This window comes from Gopherus flavomarginatus, chromosome 2 (assembly GCF_025201925.1).
Source record: "Gopherus flavomarginatus isolate rGopFla2 chromosome 2, rGopFla2.mat.asm, whole genome shotgun sequence".
Taxonomy (NCBI): Eukaryota; Metazoa; Chordata; order Testudines; family Testudinidae; genus Gopherus; species Gopherus flavomarginatus.
The window spans coordinates 234,353,272-234,369,197 of NC_066618.1; the positions used below are offsets into that span (position 1 = coordinate 234,353,272).

The following is a 15,926-nucleotide window of genomic DNA, read 5'->3' on the forward strand; positions in this document are numbered from 1 at the left end:
CTCAGGTACTCGGATCTTGGCACCAATCACCTGGGTAATTATCAGATTGATAGTGGAGAACTGACTGGTCACATGATGCTGGTTCTCCTTGTTTCCAGCTTTTAAATTGCACTAAAGGAAGCTTAAAGAAAAAACTTACTCTTTTCTAATATTAATTATCTATGTAAGTAATTAGTGTAGCTTCCACAAGAATAATATCTGATAACAAATGGGTTGGAAGGTGGCCCTAGAAACTCTCCATTAAGAAGTGATGCATATTATTCAAAAAGAGGGGGAAATTGACAACTGCTGAACAAGACTGAACTGCTCTCAGAAATGAGTCTTTTTCCAAAGTAAACTTTATTTTTTAAAAGCATGCTATATTTCACTTCTGCCAGTTAAGCTTGCTTGGTTGGGTGATAGGATACGTCTTTTAAACTTTATTCAGAGAGTAATAAACAGCTGTTAAACACCTTGATTTGGCTAGCGAGATTCTAGTTAATATAACTTGCAGAACCCCATGCTAACATTAGGGGTCTTAAACCTCATAGCTGGACATACTAAATTCACTTTTTACAAAATAGGGAACACTTAAGATTTGCAGTGAACATGCATATGCATGTTCACTGACAAGTTATCTCGATTTCCAATATGAAGATATATTTGGCTTCACTTCTCCTTCCAAGCACACCCTTTTGTTCTAGAATTCATGTATGACAATCTGTGCTTAATTGCACCTTATTATTTAATGGTGGAAAATAAGAATGAAACTTTAATTCCAGGAATTGGCTGAATAGAGATGAATACCATATTTCACATTTATTGCTGGCTGACTAAAATTCTGACTTTATTTTTAAATTTTCTTGATTATATATTCTCAAATTTTATAGCACATTACCTATACATTTTTGACAGTATATCAGATTGTTGACCCGGTCAGCTGAAAATTTGAATTAACAATTGATACCTTTAGTGTGGCCACCAGATGGCAGCATGTTACATGAACAGAAAACAGGTTGCTGTATTTCAGTTTTAAGCAAAGGAAGAGTTTGATTCCTTTTATTGCTGTATTTCTGTTTAATTTTTCCACTACTTTTGTGTTCATGAAGCTTCAAAAATCAGCAGTGATTGATTCATGTATTTATAGGCTTTTCTGTAGCTCTCATCTTAGCACCTGAGACCCTCACAAACACTAAGCAGGATTTTTCCTTGCCATCAACTTCTAGGGTAGAGAGGTGATGATATCTCCACTTTACAAATTGGAAAACCAAGGCACCGTTTTAAGTGACTTGCTCAATGTGTCTCTCAGCTGCAGCAAAGTTAGGAATAGAATCCAGATTTCCTGAGTCCCAGTCAGTGCCTTAACCTCAAGATCTCTCAATTAATGGATTCTTCTTTATTTGTGGACTCATGAAGTATTAAGACAGCTGCAGACAAGCTGTTTACTTACTCCAGATCTGGACTCCCACTAGTAATAGGCAGAGCGAGTTCATGCTTCCTGCTTGTTAATGGTAGGGTCCAGTGAGCAAAGGCTACCTGTCTTGCTTGTGTGTGATAGACAGAGTGTAGATACTTATTGCACTCGATGTCCTAGATGATTATTAAGGTGAGTTGGATTGTTGGAAATATTGATCTCACATTGCTTATCCAGTAAGCATTTGTGTGTGTTTTGCTTTAAGGGAATCAGAAGATCAATGTGCTCCATAAATTCATGAAATATCATGTTGTTTTTTTTATTTTCACCCCGAGATAGTTTTCCAATACAGACTGATCTAACACCGTTCAAATAATCTCACTGATGACTTCATGCTTAATTATGGAGATGAAAAACTGAGGCTTAAACTTGCACATGGAGATCCCTGGTTGTAATTATTTTTGTAATAGTTGTGGGACATTTTATTCAAATGGAGGTTACATAAATACATCAGATTTCAAAATATATATTAAATGTTCCACATAGTACAATCAGCATATAAATGACTTTTGGTAGAAAGTCAGTTATGCCGAGTTCACCCACTTTTCCTTGCTAATTGGGGCACTATAGAATACTGAAATTGGTATAGAGTTCTTAATGTGAGTCAACTACAATTTGTAGTTAGTTTTCTTAAGACTCATATTTTTAAGTCAACCTATGGTTTGAACCATGGGCTGACTTTAAAGTATGATTTTCTAGGAAACTAACTGAAAATTGTAGGTTTCTTTATTTTATTTATTTTTAGTGGTAGATATGAAGTGTTTCACTTCCATACCTGACTAGTTCTTTCAGAATCAGTGCCACTGAAGAACATTTTAAAAAGTAAACTTACCAAGTATTGTTATAGTACATGAAAAAACAACTTTTTTTTTCAAATCAGGATTAAAGTTAATATATAACTTCATAGAAGTGGTTATTTCCCAATGTGCATTAGCCTGCTGCAATATATTACCACTAATAGTTGGTGCTGCAGAACCACCAGTGCCAAGTGGTTAATCTGTTAATTTTTTCTAAAGATAACCAGTTGAATTAGAATATTTTTATTACTTTTTCCTACCATTGTTAATCACACACTGTTGTAGGCCTCAGTTCAGCAAGTGTGTGCCTAACGTGAAGCATGTGAGTAGTCACATTGAAGTCAAAAGGACTACTCACATTCTTAATGTTAGGCACATGCTTAAGTACCTTGCTGAGTAGGAGACCTGGTTGCGATCCAGATCGCAAGGTCACTGAACAAAAATGTTTTATATTTGATTATTTCATATGAGTGACAAAGTACTCCTAAAACAGTTATCTGCTGAATGTTAAGTTTGAAATATCTGTATTTTCTTTAGAGAGACTTACCACTGTATTTTGTAACTTTTATGCTCATAAATTACAATGCAGTTTTCTTTGTCTAAAATAAACTCCCTTGGAACTTAATTTTGATAGATTACCTTTTATTTTAATAGAATTAACAGTAAGAGGTAGGCATGCTCAGATAGTGACTTCTAGGACTAGTCGTCTTGTATGTTCCAATTGTTAAGTGCTTGTTTACATGAAGTTATCATAACACATTTTCAGGAGTTCATGGTTCTGTTTAATGTTCTAGTTTAATGGGAACAAGTGAATATCCACATAAGAGCTTCCAGCTGTGTGAATTTCTCAAGCTTTGACAATTCTTTTCAATTAGTCCAGTGTATGTGGCCATTGCAATAATTGGTCCATTATCAGAAACAAATATAAGTTTCTTCTTTATATTGAAAACTTCAATTTCTGAGGAATGTGAATCAGTTCATAGTTGGCTGAAAGCCAGTTTCTTCTCCTCCTCAACTCTTACACACGTTTGAAAAACGTACTCTCTTCCTAAGTGCCTTGTGAATCTGCAATGATTAATTCTTCTCATTATTTTGCTGCAAATTCTCATGACCCTCTGTGATGATTCGATCACCCACTTAGAGTTTATGCATATTCATATCTTTCCGCTCCTGCTGCAGTCGTTCAAGTCTCCTTCACTGGCTGTGGTGTGTGCTTGGTGCAGTAATTGAGCTGCAGTAGATTGATTACTCTGGGGAGCTGTAAGGCCTTTAAAGGTGAAAACATATCAGTCCTGTTAATTAGGAAACAAAGCTCTGGTGGCAAGTTCAGCCGTCAAATGCTTCCAGTGTAGAAATGAGGAAAGGTATGATTTGTTCCTCTCCATGAACCCTGTTTACTTTTTTATATTTGAATTAGATCCACATCAGCTGTGGTGGGCTTGTGCAGAAGATAGAATCCCTTTTATGATTGAAACACCATCGCTGTACAATCTGAAGAGAATTTGATTTGTAATATTGATTGTAGATATTATCATCAATCAAACCTTAAATTATACATTGTCTTTCAGGAGTTACTTGCCCTATAAAGCTAAACAGGGCAAGATTACATTTTGTATCTCAACACTAATGCTAATCTTTCTCCAGTAACTCCTTTTCATTTGACTAATGTGTTAGTTCTGACCTTAACTATAGTATAACTAAGTCATTACTTTGAATTCAAAGATACATTTTCTGAAGACAGTATAAAAAGCCCAGGTTTTTAGCTATTTAATATTCAAATGACTGCCTATAGCCTCCCAAGTACAAGATTAATTAAGAGAAAAAACTTAAAATTGGATGAATATTAAATGATAGTATAAGGTTTTGTACAACAGACAGAGCGCATCCTTACAACATATCATAAGCACCCTGTAGTTTTACATTGCTAAGCACTCTAATCTAGAGTGGAATATTACAAAGATAGTAAGGGTGGGAGAACCATCTGCCACATTATCTGTCCATAAGGTCAAATAAATTATTTAAGAGTAATTTATATATATTTTAAAAACAACTTTTCTCAGTAATTATTGGATGCCAGGTTTTGGGCTACATGTGCTACTACAAAAACCACTGTTTTTGTAAGCTGTGTGTGATACGTGGTATTTCGGATGGGTAATGGACATGATCTTCATTAGGGCTGTCTATTAATCACAGTTTTATTCATACTGTTAAACGATAGAATACCAATTGAAATTTATTAAAGTTTTTGGATGTTTTTCTATACTTTCATATATACTGTATTCTGTGTTGTAATTGAAATCAAGGTACACTTTATTTTTCATTACAAATATTTGTAAAAATGATATATATTTTTACTTCACCTCATACAAGTACTGTAGTGCAGTCTTTGTTGTGAACATGTAACTTATAAAAGTAGATCTTTTTGTTCTATAACTGCATTCAAAAACAAAACAATGTAAACTTCAGAGCCTACAAGTCCACTCAGTCCTACTTCTTGTTCAACTAATCGCTAAGACAAACAAGTTTGTTTCCATTTACAGGAGGTAATGCTGCCTGCTGCTTGTTTACAATGTCACCTGAAAGTGAGAACAGGTGTTCACATGACACTGTTGTAGGCAGCATCACAAAATATTTACATTGCCGTCTCGGATGATGACCCAGCACATGTTGTTCATTTTAACATTTTCACTGCAGATTTGACAAAACACGAAGACGGTACCAATGTGAGATTTCTAAAAATAGCTACAGCATTCGACCCAAGGTTTAAGAATCCGAAGTGCCTTTCAAAATCTGAGGGATGAGGTATGGAGCATGCTTTCAGAAGTCTTAAAAGAGCAACACTCCAATGCATAAACTACAGAACTCTAACCACTAAAAAAAGAAAATCAACCTTCTACTGGTGGTATCAGACTCAGATAATGAAAATGAACATGCATCAGTCCTTACTACTTTGGATTGTTATTGAGCAGAACCAGTCATTAGCATGGACACATGTCTTCTGGAATGGTGGTTGAAGCAGGAAGGGACATATGAATCGTTAGCGCATCTGTCACATAAATATCTTGCGACGCCAGCTACAACACTGCCAAGAGAGCACCTGTTCTCACTTTCAAGTGACATTGTAAAGAAGAAGCAGGCAGCGTTATCTGCTGCAAATGTAAACAAACTTGTTTAAGCAATTGGCTGAACAAGAAGTAGGACTGAGTGGACTTGAATGCTCTAAAATTTTATATTTTTATTTTTGAATGCATTTTTTGTATATAATTCTACATTTGTAAGTTCAACTTTCATGACAGAGATTGCACTACAGTACTTGTATTAGGTGAATTGAAAAATCCTATTTCTTTGGTTTTTTTACAGTGCAAATACTTGTAATCAAAAATAAATAAAAAGTGAGCACTGTACACTTTGTATTCTGTGTTGTAATTGAAATTACTATATTTGAAAATGTAGAAAACATCAAAAAATTTAAAAAATGATATTCTGTTATTGTTTAACAGTGAGATTAATTGTGATTAATTTTTTTAATCACTTGACAGCCCAAATCTTCATACGTTATTGAGGTCTGTGGTAAAACTCCCACTGAATTTAGTGGGAGCAGAATTTGACCTTTCATGAGAGTATTGGGATTTGTAGAGTATCTTGTTATGTCTATATTTGTTTTGTCTCATTAATATGATCTAATTTTATATTGTTTCCATTTCAGGCATTTATTAATACAGCAAAAGAAATCTATGAGAAAATCCAAGAAGGAGTCTTTGATATTAATAATGAGGTAACATTTATAGTATTCTGATAGCATGCTCTAGTGAGTTACTTTATTTTTTTTTAAAAGCACAAAATTACAAGACCTTGGATTGCTTTTTGTAACACACATATTACAGTATTCTGCACACATTGCAGTAAAACATTTGTACATCCCGTTTTTACACAGATTCACTATTGTGATGAAAACAGATTAGAATTAAGTGACCCTATCCATTCGTGAAGCATCACAAAATCATGTAAATCCCCAAAAGAGAGAAGAAAATCCACTTTCATTCACTTCCCCATATGATGTCATCTGCTGTCAGAGATAATTTTCCACTATGCAGACGGGGAGACCATGTTAATGTGCCAGATATACTAAATGAGCTGCTCAGTGTGCAAGAGCTGGTGTGGGAGCATAATGTAGTAAAATCTCATTCCGTGGGCAAATTAGTGTTTGGAAAAATAAGGGAGAGATGTAATTTGATTTGTAAAAATCTGACAGAATCATATTTTCAATAATGGGGACTCGCTGCCCTCCCAGTTCCAGGTCCTCCGATTTGTGGAAATTTTGATAGTACAGTGTCATCAGAAATAGGTCAAGTTGTCTATCATTCGAAAGCCATTTCTCCAATGAAAACAGTGGTACCACACATGACAAACCTAGAACAATTTGTTATATATTCGAGAAAATGTTTAAACATTTTTTTTGTTAATTCTATGTTAATATGGGGATGCATTGTTCACGTAAAAGACATTGATCTTTGTTAATTCTAGGGAAGTTAGTCTTGACATGTAGGACTGAAAACATTTATTCTTCAGTCACCATCAGTGTTTCTATCTAGGACATCACTGCTAGACACAGGTCACACTGATCATCATCCACACTACACTTGCACATCTCTGTACAAGGCAAGCTCTGGCCAAACTCATGCAGCATGATGAGCATCTGGTCTTTTACACAATCATTTGATTAGCTGAAGAATTGATTCATAAGCACCTGGTACTTCACACATAACTGGTGTGAGTAGTCCATCCTCCAAGACCCATCCAGGAGTAATAGGGAGAGTAGTTTTGGATGTGCTCAATTTTCCATTGGCCATTCTATTACTTGACCATTTGCTCTCTTCATAGCAGGTATAAATACACCCTTGGTCAGTTTGTCTTCTTCTTGGAAAACATTCACCGACATAGCTCTGTAAGGTGTCATAATGTTGGTCTTCAAATGGTAAACTTGGTACACGAACGCCTCCAGTCCATTTATGACCACCAATAACTGCTCAGCCATTCTGAGCACCTTCACAATGAGGAGAGAGTCTTCAGAAGCTGAATCAAATGCCTTTCAGTAAGAGAATTTCCTCTTTCCAGCCAACCTTCCAATAGTGTCACATCCTCACAGAGCATTTGTTGAATAATTTTTCACATGCTGGAGCATTTTTCTGCAAGGTATTCGGTTAACTCATCCTTCATGTGAAGAAGCTAGTGTCTCACACTCATTGTGACATTGGAGATGTTTGTGGAGTCACAGATTTTGTACAAGGCAGTGCAATACCTTGAAGTCTCTTCTTTCTAGTAATATTTTCAGTTGACTCCTCTGCAAATGTGTCAAACATGAGGTGGATTTCGTCATAGGTACAGTATTTTTCTTTGTAGCCTCATAATGAGGTGTTCAGCCAAGTCTCAGCAGGTACTAACAGTTTCTGGTTTATCTAGAGCTTGTACCTCAACCATACCATCTATGAATCTGAAAGGTTTCTGCTGGCATAAGCTGTCAGTCACATTGTCAGTAGATGCTGGCTTAGGAAGACCATGCAAAATGTTTGTTTATTTGCTTTTCGTCTGCACGTGCATTGTTCTGGGACCTTATACATCCGTCATGCTGCCACAGAGAACTCATACTTTCCAAAAGTCTGACACAGATCAACATCTTGCTACAATCTGGACATGACCTGGAGATGAGCAAACAATGACCTGTCTGTAGTTAGCTCTGAAATAGTCCCTGCCACCTTCACTCTGACTTCCTTTGCATTCAAGCACAGCTTTAGTCTGTTCTTGATTGGATCCCATAGATTGACAGAGCCTTGGATAATTCTTTGGGATTTGAAGGCCACATACAAGTCATGACCCAAAGTATCCATTCAACTGAAATCTTGGATATGTCTGAGGAAGTCATCCTAGCCATGCTTAATGTGTCATTTTAAATTTGATGGAGCTTTGGGGTGGTCAGGAAAAACTGGAAAAGAGTAATTTGGAAGCTGTGTTATGCCCACCAGCCTCCCCAACCGCCCAATTATTTTCACTGCTCTATTTTCACATTCCAGTGCTTCATCTGAACCAAGTGCACAGAAGCAACTCTGAAGCACCTGGCATTGGCCACTGTCAGAAGACAGGATAATGGGCTGGCTAGATGGACCTTTGGTCTGACGCGGTATGGCCGTTCCTATGTTCTTAAGGGTACTGGCAATCTTTTAACAACTCAGTTTCCTTTTCAAAATTCCTCCCATATGTCAGATGTTTTTCTGCACCTTTTGTTTCAGCAAGGTACCAAGAACATCATCACAGAATAGTTGGTTAGATCAAAGCAGAAAAGTATTTCACAACATCTTGGAGTGCTGCAAGGTGAACATTCTAATTAGAAGTCCTGAGAGAGTGAATAGAGCAGCAAAGATTCAGTCATCTGCATGTATTGCTGCACCATCCTGAAAGTTGGCTTTGTCATCAATTCAACCTCACTGAATTGCTTCATCTGTTCTGTGATGATGTTGCAGCTCTCCATTGTGCTCAATAGATCATTATGAGCAGAATATGCACTGGATTTGTGGAACTGGTCTTGCAAGTCCTGTACCCATTGGGAAATGACTTCAGGCACATCAGACTTTAGCACAACTAAGTGAGGTCAAGGTTAGTCAATGTAGAAAACTCTGCTATAGCCTATTTAACTGCTACTTCATTGAAAACTGGACTCCTTGGCTTCAGAATTTTTGGATCTTGATAGGAAAGTGAGTGAGTTATGAAGTTAGTAAGCTCCTTCAAGGACCCAGTTTTTTGCTGGTTCCTATAGCACTTGAGGACGGGACTGATCTCCATTAATTCACTTCTAATAGGAGACCATCACAGTAGCATAAAGAGTACCTTTGCCATCTGCTGTATCTTCAAGAAAGTCCAAGTTCTCAACAGCACTAAATATAAAACTATCCTAAACAGGGTTTGGAGGAAGAGACAATTCTTCATTCAGTTCCATGTGGCAAAGAACCTCATTTTCAATTGCAGTCTCCAGGGGAAGTACTCTGTTTTGGAATGAATTGATAAACCAATAGCTACTTATCTGTAATTTACCACTATATGTCTCAAAGTTGTCATGCATGTGTTGGAAACCTGCCTTTCACTCAAACACACATACATGAGACTTGTGCTATGCTTGCTTATTAAAATACTTGTGCTGAAGTCATTGAAACTACTGATGCACTTCTTAAAGAAGTAGAACAGGTCACACTATTTTTTTTTTTTAGGTTTGTCATCCACTACGGATCCCTGAAACTCCCATATACTCCAGGACAGAATAGTTTTCCATATAAATTTAGCAGCTGCAAACAGTTTTCATATTACAATTAACATCAGTGCTTTCTTCTTCTTTTGGTATCCTTAAAAGCTATAAAAGATGTGCTATGTGCTGTGATTCATTTCTCTGGATAGGATTGCAAAACCTACGTCCATATCCCACAGTTCATCTTCAGTAAGTTTTTAAGAGCCTTTCTGCTAAGCACTTGTTCCTCTTCAATCCCATTCAAAGCACACTCTGTGCTTAGCTCTGCATTGGCCGTCAGCACCACTTTCCCATCCATTAGAGCCCTTTTGAGGCAATTTATGAACTCCAGCTGAGTCACACAGTTTGCAGTAGTAAAATCAGTATTGGTTTCTCTTGCTTCGTCCTTTTGACATAACATATTGCATACATTACTGGTGTAGGGCTTGGTGTAACACATTGCATATCACATCCTACACCAGAAATGTATTATGTAATGTCATGTGCGTGGGTGTCTTTTGGGTCAATGTACCCACTTTACTTTCCCTGCAGTGCTCTTGCGAAGAGTGACTCCATGTAGTTTCTTATCTGTTGAAACATGCTTAAGGGATGCCTTTGAGCTTACTGCAGAAGAAGTAGTTGTTCTTCTCAAAATGTACCATATATGCTCATTCATAAGCCGAATATTTTTGGTGAAAAAGTGACCCATCAAAGAGTGGGGGTCAGTTTATAAATGGGTCTACACCAAAATTTGATGATTTTAAATTCTATGGAATCATTGAATTGAACATCTAATACATTGTTGTTTCGTTTACATGGAGCGTCTGCAGGCATGGAGCCCCTCAGCTCCCTGTGGCTGCGGTTTGCCGTTACCAGCCAATGGGAGCTGTGGGAAGTGGTTCCCGCAGCTCCCATTGGCTGGGAATGGCGAACTGCGGCCACAGGGAGCTGAGGGGCTCCATGCCTGCAGACGCTCCAGGTAAACAAAACATCCCGACCCGCCAGCAGCTTACTCTTTTTCATACAGTTTTTGCTATTTTTACTTACCATCTTGGGGGGTCAGCTTATAAATGAATGGGCTAATGAATGAGTATATACGGTATGTCTTGGGACCTACTATTAGGTGTCTCGCCCACAACTGGCACTTGTCCCAGCATCCTCAACTTTTTCCTGATGCTCAACGTACTTCCTCTCTAACATTATCAGATTCACTTTTTGGGTGCACTTCTTACAGCATGTAAGGTGCCACTGAGCATTGTGTTTACCACTGCAGAGGACCTAGTTATTCTCCAGAGAGTCAGCTACTCTTCATCTCCCCATTGATGCCTAAAACTGATCAAGACCAAAGTAAAAACAAGCATTTTGTAATAAATTACTTCAGGATTGTAATTATGTTATATAATTATGTGCATACCGTTTGCAGATGGATTCCAGTAATTTCTGTCTGGATGCTGACATCTTAACCGGTGTCTCATTACTGAGGCTACGTTTTAGTCACGGGTATTTTTTGTAAAAGTCATGGCCAGGAAACAAAAATTCATGGCCCATGACCTGTCCATGACTTCTATATACCTCTAACTAAAACTTGGGAGGCAGGGGGAGGTGCCGTGGGTGCTGGGTGGGGGGGGGAGAGGAAGGGGGAGGTGCTGCGGGTTCTGGGAGGGGGTGATTTGGGGGGGGAGGCAGGCTCCCTATGCAGCTCCACGTGCTGTCTTCGCCCTAAGCCTCGGTTCTGCAGCTCCCATTGGCTGGGAACTGCGGCCAGTGGGAGCTGTGGGGACAGTGTCTGCAGGTGGAAGATGCATGTGGAGCTAGGAGCTGAAGATGGGGAGCTCCTGTCACCCTTCTGGCAAGATACCACCACCACCACCACCACCCAGGTAAGCACTGGCCCGCACCCTAGTTCCCAGCCCTGAGACCCCCCAAACCCAAACTCCTGCTGCTGGGGGGCAGGGGAGCCTGAGACTGCCCCAGCAGTGGCCAGTGTGCCTGGCACAGGGGCTGCTCAAGCTGGCCTGGCAGCCTCCGGGGCAGGTGCACCAGCTTCTGCAGAAGTCATGGAGGTCATGGAAAGTCACAGAATCAGTGACAAACATGAAGCCTTACTCATTACAACTCTGTTGGCATAATAAGCCAAGCTGATAATCAATACCACTGAACTGCTTCTTTTTTAACAATGATATCAAATAAACTTTAGATGCTTCTTCCATTCCTAGTAATCTGCAACATTAAAAAATATAATCAGTTGTTATGTTCTGAGCATTATCTGATAAGAGTACTGTTAGTCCAGGACCACAATTTAACTTTGAGAGGACTGCATGTTTGACATGCCTCTGTTAAAGTATAATTTAAAAAGCGTTGATTTTTTTTAACATTTTCTCAAATGTATATCTACAGAATTGTTCTAGGATTGTCATGTTTGGTACCGTTGTGTTCATGGGAGACAGGGCTTTTGAATGTTACCAAGCTTGACTCATTTCTGCTGACATATTATCAAAATTTCCACCAACCGGGGGATTAGCAAATACACCCATTCACTCCGGATAGGATGATACCACTGAAATTATGATTCTCTAGATTTTTTTAAATCAAATTACACCTTCCTATAATTTGTCCAGTAATTACATGCACTTCTAGACTGAGGGGGGAAGAATTAACTTTGAGAATTACATGAAATATGACTAAATAATCCAGATTTAGGTAGCTGGATATTATAAGGAGTAAAATACTGCCCACTGTTACGAATTTGTGTAGGCAAAGTAAAGATTATGGCTTGTTCTTTTTCTGTAGTGAAGAAATTCTTAGAGCGAAAAAAAAACATTTTATGTTTGGAACAACTGAAAATTTCTGGATCAATGTGTACTGTCTCAGAGTAGATCTTTGTGATGTATGTCTTTAAATTCTCAAATACATCATATGCCCTTACATTGAAAAATAACTATGTGAGAGTGCTCTGAGTAGCTCAGGGAGATAGAGAGCCTTTCATGTCTGATCACTGGTTCAAATTCAGTACAGGTTAGTAATCAAAGTTATCATCTAATATAGCTCTTCATTCGTCTTTTGAAGTAAGTTGGTGGGATCAGTCATGTTCTTGGTGGACTAATGTCCACATCACAAAGCAACAGCACAGTCAGCACTAATGGGGCACCTTGTTGGCCGTCTGAGATGTCCTTTTAGTCCTTGGCACATAGCCTTTTCTTTCACCTATAGAGGTGTCCCTTGAGATCAGTGCGACGGCCAGTTGGTTGGAACCACACAGAGGACTGTGCACTGCCACCAGCCATTCTGTATCTGTTCTGTGAATAGGGCTTTCATTTTCTAGCAGTGTCAATCTGACTGCTTTTAATAGACATGGAAGTCACTGAATTGTTGGGGAAGATGGGGCAAAGGAATTAGCAGAACTGTATTAAGTTGTCTCAGCACATGGAAGCTTAAAAAGTAAAAAGTTACTTCTAGTTATAGTAATAGATGTTATTAGTAAGGCATTAGAGAGAGCTTCACTACCACTCCAGCTGCTTAAACTATGTGACTTGTAGCTAAGACCTTCAGTCTTAAGCATGGGATCTTTGTTTTAAGAACCTAACTTCTCAGATTATTTATAAATTGTAATTAATATTTCATTGTTAATATCCTTTTTTTCATCCAGCTTGTTCAGTTTTTCAAAATTCTTCAGGGGTAATGTAACAAAGTCTTGAGTTGGTTTAAAGGAGATGCCATTCAGTTAGAAACTGATGCTTTATAAATTGGACAGTAATCAGGGCCTCTGAAGAGGCATGCTCATTGTATCTGTCGAGTTTCATATACTAGTTGACTGCTTTACTGTGCCTTATGGAGCTTTGATTGCAATATGCTGTCAGGAGCCAACAGTCCGTGCTATTTATTTGGCTTAATGCCAAGTCTGGCTCCTTGATTCTTCAAGAAGTTGCTACCAGCCCAGAGGGGGCAAAACCAATGAGCCATAGGGCATGCTTTTTATTAAAGAGGAGTCAAAGAGCGAAAAGAAACCACATCAGCTGCTGTCAATACTGAGCTAGTGCCAGAAACCCCAAGGCTACTACTGTTGCAGAACAACTGCCAAGCACTATAAATCTGAGATTTACTGTGACGCAAAGTTTCCTTAAGAGCTTAATTTCTGAAGCTACTGTATTACTTTTCTCAAAGTGCTGTATTTTTAGGTAAAATCCACTTGAGGGAGTGAGGGTTAAGATATAAGTGTGAGTTTGATGAATGAAAGAGCTACGCTGTGTGTGGGTTCTTGGCAAGTTGCCATGTCTTTGGGGATCATAGAAATTATTGATGACACAGAACACTCGTATGCCCTTAGCCTGTACAGCTGATTCAACATGGAAATAAATGCTGTCTAGAGAGGAAAAGTTTTTACATTGTATTAAACCAGTGGAGGTTTTGAATCTCTCAAGTGTGTATTAGAAATGTATATTTTTATTTTTAAAAGTTTGCTACTTTATGTGGAATAGCATTTAAATACTATTCTTCCTGTGTGTTTATGTTAACAGTTTGAGAACAGGCAGAGTTCTGTTTATAGCAATGAAATGGAGAAAAACTGAAACAAGAAGGAAAGCATCTTTCCCTTAATTTTACTTCCTTATTTGCATCCAGACACAGTTTTAAATAGGATTTTTTTTTCCTGTGGTTTATTGTATGTGAAACTAAAAGGAGAACTACTTTTAGACATGTGCATAAACAAAAATTAATGGACTAATTTTAGTATTTTCCAGCATATTGAAATGTTTTTTAAATAATAATTGCTGTGTATTCAACTTTATTTCAGGCAAATGGTATTAAAATTGGCCCTCAGCATGCTGCTAGTAATGCAACACTTGCAGGCAATCAGGGAGGACAACAAGCTGGTGGAGGCTGCTGTTGAACCTATTTTTACTTTCTAGCTGCCCAAATGGGGCCCACTAACTTGTTCTTTCACCCTCCCCCCACTGCAGCTCAACTGAGACATGAAACTATTGTAAGTTGGTTTCATGTGGCAGAAGAAGACTTTATCCTTCAACTTCTTGTATAACTTTGAATAAATGGTTAATGTTCACTTAAAAGACAGATTTTGGAGATTGTATTCATATCTATTTACATTTGATTTCTAGTTCAGTTGATGTGATTATTTTTGTTAAATGTTGTCTTGTGCCCTTGACTACAAACTGAATTGTATTAAACACTACAAAGTCATCTGAGTATTTTAATCAGTTTGTGTAGTTAGGTTTCCCAGCTACTGTGGTTACCTAATGTTTAATATTGTAGAGCTGTCCAAGTTTTTGTCAATTTTCAAGGCTATAAAGAAAAGCAGAAGGACTCTTTTAATTCTGTATTTATCATTTACTTTCTGTATATATAGTTTAATAACCTGCTTGGGTGTATTTGCCAAGCTATAATGCTTTAATGCATTTGCATAAAGTCTATACTATTTAGAGCTTGAAAACTACAGAAACATTATCAGAAATCGCTTGGATGCTGAATTTTAAACCTTTTTGACATTGTTAGCATGTTCATCCTCTCCTGCCATTATCCTCAAGTCCAAGAAAAATGCTTAATGTATATTACTGGAAGCTACATATGTGTTAACTATTTTAATGCCAAATGTTTGCTGTTTGTCCACAATTTCCACAGCACCTCTTCAGAAATGGATAGTTGTTTGCCTTAATGAATACTGTAGGTAAAAACACAGTATAATGAATGGAAAATACAGGCGGAATTGATACCCTTTTAAAATGGCACATTATGAACACTGTTGTTTTCTTTTTTTTCCTTGTTTACTGCTTGATTTCTCAGTATATTTTTCATGCAGGACAGTTTTTCAACCTAGTTGTACAGTGACTGTGTAAAGTTTTCTTTCAGTGGCAACTTGTAATCCTAAATATATGGTAAGCATCTTGTCTGTTGTGAAAGGGGTGTGATAAAAGCCAAAACTGGAAATGCTTTGGTACTTTACTCAATGTGGTGGTTTATTTTATTTTTTCTCACAATGAAATAGTTAACAGTGCAAAATAAAATTCTGTGTTTAAGTATTTAAACTGGTTAAGGTGCAGAATATTAATGTTGGTCTGACTGCAAATGAGGAAACAACTTCCCATTATTTTTCATATATAATATACATTCAGAAATAAAGGGGTGACACCAATGCTAGCTCATGCTTCATATACCTCCCTAAAGAAAAGAATTTCAGCCACAAGTTTTGTTTTAATGGACCAGGAGAGACTGAGGCATAAATTGGGGGGGGGCACGAGTCCCCCTCAATTCATCTACACTTACTGTCAAGCTACAAAAGGGAACATTGAGCGTTATCACTTTTGATGTTAATCTGAGAAGCGTAACATAGCAATGGTTCTGAGATTAAATAAAGTTTAAAAGTATGTGAGGTCTTCCGCAATTTTTATAAGAGGGG

General features: G+C 37.7%; 1 protein-coding gene across 1 annotated transcript in view; it reads left to right on the forward strand.

The window, feature by feature from the left end:
- Positions 1-15,555, forward strand: part of RAB2A (RAB2A, member RAS oncogene family) — an 80,248-nt gene extending 64,693 nt beyond the window's left edge. The window contains exons 7-8 of the mRNA XM_050938943.1: positions 5,957-6,025; positions 14,310-15,555. Of these exons, the coding sequence (XP_050794900.1) occupies positions 5,957-6,025; positions 14,310-14,405 (165 nt within the window). The 3' untranslated portion in view covers positions 14,406-15,555. The remainder of the gene's footprint in view (positions 1-5,956; positions 6,026-14,309) is intronic.
- The last annotated feature ends 371 nt before the right edge of the window (positions 15,556-15,926 follow it).